At 31.6% G+C, this 5,720-nt stretch overlaps 1 protein-coding gene across 1 annotated transcript; it reads right to left on the bottom strand.

The window, feature by feature from the left end:
- Positions 1–843: 843 nt before the first annotated feature.
- Positions 844–4,322, bottom strand: LOC108380869 (uncharacterized). Its single transcript, XM_017637266.1, has 2 exons — positions 4,094–4,322; positions 844–1,252 (listed from the first exon to the last, which is right to left on the bottom strand). The coding sequence occupies exons 1-2, from the start codon at positions 4,283–4,285 to the stop codon at positions 935–937; spliced, it is 510 nt and encodes a 169-aa protein (XP_017492755.1). The 5' UTR covers positions 4,286–4,322; the 3' UTR covers positions 844–934.
- Between the last annotated feature and the right edge of the window lie 1,398 nt (positions 4,323–5,720).

Below are 5,720 nucleotides of genomic sequence, written 5' to 3'. Positions count from 1 at the left end.
ACCGAATATCCGGATTTTTCGTTATCAAAACGATACTTTCATTTCCCAATACCTGGCGCTCATAAATGTGTAGTAACAAGTTTTCTATTTCTACGCACAAAATTGTTTGTATAAATTTTAAAATTTCCAAAATTCTACTTTGTAATTTCAAAGGCTTCTACAAACGAATTAAAAAGTTAAACAAACAAATATACGCGTACTTGCTACTTCATATGCATGAGCGCCTGGTATTGGGAAATTAAAGTATCGTTTCCTAAAAATAAAAAATTTAATAAAATTGACCGAGAGAGTTTTTTCATGGCTTTAAAATATCATGGACGGAATAATGAAAGCTATTACGATACTTTTGGTCGTGGTGAATTTTTTACCAAATTGTAGCATTTTCTAAAATTGATGACAAGAATAGTGCCATTTGTTTATATTGTGACAAAACGATACAAAACAAAAGGTCAACTTCAAGTCCGTCAAGAGCTAATTCACTCTATCGTGTGCATAATTGAATTCACGAATATTATTAATCAGTTTGTTGATTTTTTTTTGTATATCTCCAAATACGAATATTAACCGGATCTTCGTAAATCCGGATATCCGAGTACTTGCACAAGCGAATATTAACCGGATATCCATACCATCCGGATTTTAATCGTGTCTACGGATAATCCGAATGGATATCCGGATATTCGAATGTGCGGATAGTCCCAGCCCTAATTACAACAAGTATTCACTCAAATTAAAAAAAAAAGATGTTAAGCCAAAAACATTCATTCGTTTTGTATATGAATAATTCATAAGCAGTTTTGAATGAATTCATGCAGCCCTCTAATACACACATATTTAGACATTATATGCATTCCTTTTATCTTATTTTATTTAGGTACTTATTATCAACCTTACTGTATACGTATGTATGTATGTATGTACAAACAGTGCATTCTTATATACTAACACCATAAATAACAAACTGATAGTGGGCGCGAACAACATTTCTACGCCCTGTAGCTTTAACACTTTCATTGTCAACTGGTTTGTCACCTTTGTCTGCAACTGGTAATTGATAAGAGGGTTTTGTTATTTTTTGAATTCGTATTGTTGTATAATTGAAGCCTATGCCGCCACGCAACACCTCTATCGTTATTGAATTTGCCACTTTCTTATTTATGCTTTCCCCGTCCGCTGTGGCGCGCAGTGGCGGTGTTTGCATATCGAATGCATGCATTGCGACGATGGTGTAGTCATTGCAGTCAATGCAGCCCTATAAAGCAGTAAAACAGTAAAAACATAATTAGTACAGAAATTAAATAATAATAAAATAATGTTAAATAGAAAGTACTTGTCTAACTCCGCTAGACAAAACATTTTGCTAATCATTCAGCAAACAAATATAATTTTCGATAAGATTATCTGCTTGAAGATACATACATATGCACATGTACATATTTAGGTCCTTCACGTACTTGAATATGTACCTTTGTACTGAGAAGTAAATTAAAAGCAACTGAGTGTTTAGGATTTAGTATGTGGCTATAAATGGGTATATAAATTTTAAGTTTTTTGGTGATGCTGTTTACGCTTAAGCCTGTCGAAAGGGAGATGGTCTGCCTTAACTTTCTGAAAATTAATTTGAAAAATAAAAATATTTTGCTAAATTTTTAAGGTGAGGAAGGGGCCCGGCACATATTTAGTACCGGGCTCGGATTTTCTGTTGGCGACCCTGCACACACAAAAATATCATAATTACAGTTTTACAGTTAGGCATGCCCAAAAATTTTCTAAAATTTCAGAATAAAAATTTTAAATTTTGATGATTTTGTTAAATTTTCCTAAATTTTGTATAAAGTTTGAAACTGTGATTTACACAGTTTTGGTTAAAACTTGAACGATATTTTTATATAAAAATAACAAAAAGAAATTAGCTGGAAAAATATGACGAATATTAAAAAAAAAATAACACGTGGTCCTTTGTTTGAGTGACTGTATATTAAGGTAAAGTATGCACTGCGACCCGCAGGTCTGTATACATTTGCTACAAATTGGTAAATTTTTGCAAGACAAATGCTACAATATCAGTTCCCGCGCAAGTTGTGGTATGGTTTATATGAAAATAACAAAAAAAATTTTGATCGAAAAACATTACGAATATTTGTTTGTGTCACTGTATCTATCTATCAATCTATCTAGGCTAAAAATGTAGTTTCGAATAAGTAAGCCTAGTCACGCAGTCTACTCTAAAGAGCGCCTGTAGCAGTTAATGTTTCTCTCATCAATTACACTGGTTTACAGCAAAAATGTTCTATGGATGACACTATCCAATTCCTATGTAAAATTGCTCGGTGATTCCGAAAGTCTAGTTAGTTCTTTATTCTATGGATACGTTTTCGAGATATTTTCAATTCACGGTTATTCAGCATAAATCAAAATTTGGTTCCTTCCAATCACGTATATCTTACGAACCAATTTAAAAATCTTAATACAAAATACGGCAAATGGTAGCTAATGAAATTCTCTATAAACCATGTATACATCACTTTCCGATAAGGCTTATAGTTTCTGACAAATTAATTGATCATTCTAGCTTTTTTTATATTTTAATGAAAGAATGAAAAAACATCAAACTTTAGCAGAAGAAAAATTTTAAAAATAACAGGTTCTGTTACAAAAAAAATCAAGTTGCTGATGAAAAAAATCGATGGATAAATAAGAAATAATGAGTGGTCAAATGAAATTGCATAATGCAATGCATAAAATTTCTGATTTGATTCTCCAACTTGTTCGATTGTTTTTTTTTTTTTTGTTTTCGAACAGCTGCACTATTCGGCTCAAACTTGAGCTGCTCTGCACTTTTTTCGGTCTCATTAAACACCACTTATATCTATCACCGATCTAGTATTTTAAAATTTTTTTCAGAATTTCACCAACGTCGTATTTAGTGGAACGACTATTTACTTAATTTGATTAAGCTTAATAATATTATGTTATCATAAAATATATGTATATCTTCAAAGTCTCTTCATTTGAAACTCTCTTTAAAAACGAACTGCAACCATGCCAGAAAAAAATTAATAATTTTATTTTCAAATAGCCAATACCTGGCGTGCTTCATTGCGCCTAAAAAGTATTTTTATGTTGTTTGATACCCTTATTGTAATATTTCATTTATTTTATCAATTTAATTAAATAAAATTTCTCAAATAGGTGGCAACCCTCCACAAAAATATTTTCGGCAGTAAACTTTCCTAAACCTCTTCAGTTTGTTACCCATATTGCAATATTTTATTTATCTTATCAATTAAATTAAATTACAATTTTTTTCAAATATATGACACCCTCCACAAAAATATTTTCGGCTGTAAGTCTTCTTAAACCTCTTTTTTTACAACAGTATTAGAATGGTTTATTGTTTTCGATAAATGTATCGATATTGCAAATTAGCGTACCTCACGATTTTTTCAACGAATTTATCATCACATTTATCGATATTCTGAGCACTTTTATTATCCATTTTTTTATCGATATTTTTATCTATATCATTAATTTTGTTTACCAACATCAACATCTATACATAGCACTGGCTGGACATCATTATGCATTCAATTTCGCATTCCTTTACAAATAATCATGCACAGCCTACACGCTCAATACTCGCTAACCTTTGTATATTACTGTAAATTTATAACTCTTAAGGGCTCTCCGGCGATACACCGTCAAAACCGAAACAATTTCACCAACTCGTAGCGCGAACAAAATAGAAGGGGGATTTAAGCACAGAGCGCCCAACTGAAGCTCCCCTGAACTTTCAAATAAATTTGGATATTAAATGAATGCTCCTATTTAAGCCAACTTCGTGCACTAAGTTGTTAAAAAAACACGATAACTTCACTTCACACAACACCTGAAAAGGGTTCTATGCAGATGTAGGAATTTCAAACCCTCTTGGGCTATGCCATGCAGAATTTACAATTTCGGTTGCATATTCTGACTTGACTTTTACATAAATTATGACCCCTTTGGAATTCTAAATTTAACCATTTTACAAAGCTACATACAAGTAATGCTACATATGTACGTAACGGTGTATCAATGCACTGCTGCTAACCTTTTCCGGATAGGTTATTTCGACTGCGGGATTGGCATCAGTTAGTTGGATTTCTTCGTCGTAAATAGTCGAAGCATACTTGCTCTGTTGGCCCCAAGTGATTGAGGCCGCTTCAGATAACAACAACAATTTCGCAATTAATACGCAGACCAATGAAAATGAAAATGAAAACGACAATAACTTAACTGTCATTATTGTAACACGAAAGATACACTACTGGCCATATCAAATGATAGCATAGAACTACAAAGAATACGTACGCTGATAATGCCACCTTCGTCTGCGTAACCGTTGTCACATACAAATGTGCACACAAATGTACAATGTATATATGTGCATTATGGTGCATCACTCTCCATACAAAAAAAAAACATCGGTGCGGTTTTTTTGTTAGAAATATAAAATCTATTATATTTTAAGACTTCCGCCAAAGTATTTCGGAAAAATATTGATATTTAAGTGAACTGGGCTCATTTGAAAATATCGGCAAAAAGTCGATTTTTTTTGTGTAAATGTACCCGAAGTCTTAACAATTTTTTTTTTTTCTTAAAAATCACCTCAGCTGATAGAAGAGCTTAAAGGGTATGCATAAAAATATTTAAAGATTGATACAAAGGAATCAAAATAATGAGATTTTTTAGGAATTTTCAAATCGGGGATGCTCAACCAAATCTTAATTATTTTCCAAAATATTTTGGCGAAAGTCTTAAAATTTTATTTAGCCTTTTATTTTTCATTTCATAATTGCTGTGGAAAAGTCGCAACATTTTTTGGTGATGCACCCTAATGTACAGTCTATATACATATGTATATATGTGTGTGTGTACAAAGCATTCATAACAAAAAAATAATTAGAGGCCATTCGCATGTTTATGAAATAATAATAATAATAACATAATCATATTAAGGCCGAACTTCTCCTCCAACTTGTGGTGATGTTATATAAATGGAAAGGTCCACAGTTTTACGCCGCCTCACAGTGTTTTCTGTTGAACAAGTTAGGTGGACAAAATTTGTTTCCGAATTTTTAGAAAATGACAGCATAAGGATGTGACAGTTTTCTGAAATCAATTTATAATCTTACTGAATCTCAAAAATATTTTAGTTGATTTTATATACTTTTTCTGTGAATTTTCAATAATGGAATATATTTGTGCTGGTATTTGTTACGTTTATTTTACTAAAAAAACTGAAAATATGAAAATTTTTCACATGGAGAATAGCTCGCCAAGTCTACCAGGCAAAAAATTTTGTCAGCATTTTTTTCAAACTCCACCACGTTCTTGTTTTTATTACTGGTAACCAATGCGTAAAAATTATTATTTTTTTCCAACGCAGTTTTTTGGCGAGTTATACGAGTTGATACATGGAAATTTCAGCCACAAGTTTTCTTGAAATTCTTATCTCATGTTACACTTATGAGATTATATCAAAAATTGCTGGCCTACATATTGCAACTTTTTTCGTGCTTTTTGATGGGAACAAAATTTGTTTGCTAAAAATTGTTTTCCAAAAAAATTCCAATAAAAAATCGCATTGCAATTTTTAAAGAATGTACCATTTATTCGCAAATGGCTTATTTCGATAGCTAAATTTCTAAGCTTTTACAACGATATATCATTTTTAT

Source organism: Rhagoletis zephyria, unplaced genomic scaffold, assembly GCF_001687245.7.
Source record: "Rhagoletis zephyria isolate East Lansing unplaced genomic scaffold, Rhagoletis_zephyria_1.1 Rzeph_scaffold_20655, whole genome shotgun sequence".
Lineage (NCBI taxonomy): Eukaryota > Metazoa > Arthropoda > Insecta > Diptera > Tephritidae > Rhagoletis > Rhagoletis zephyria.
The sequence above is the reverse complement of the archived record's forward strand: the minus strand, read 5'-3'. Positions and strand labels throughout refer to the sequence as shown.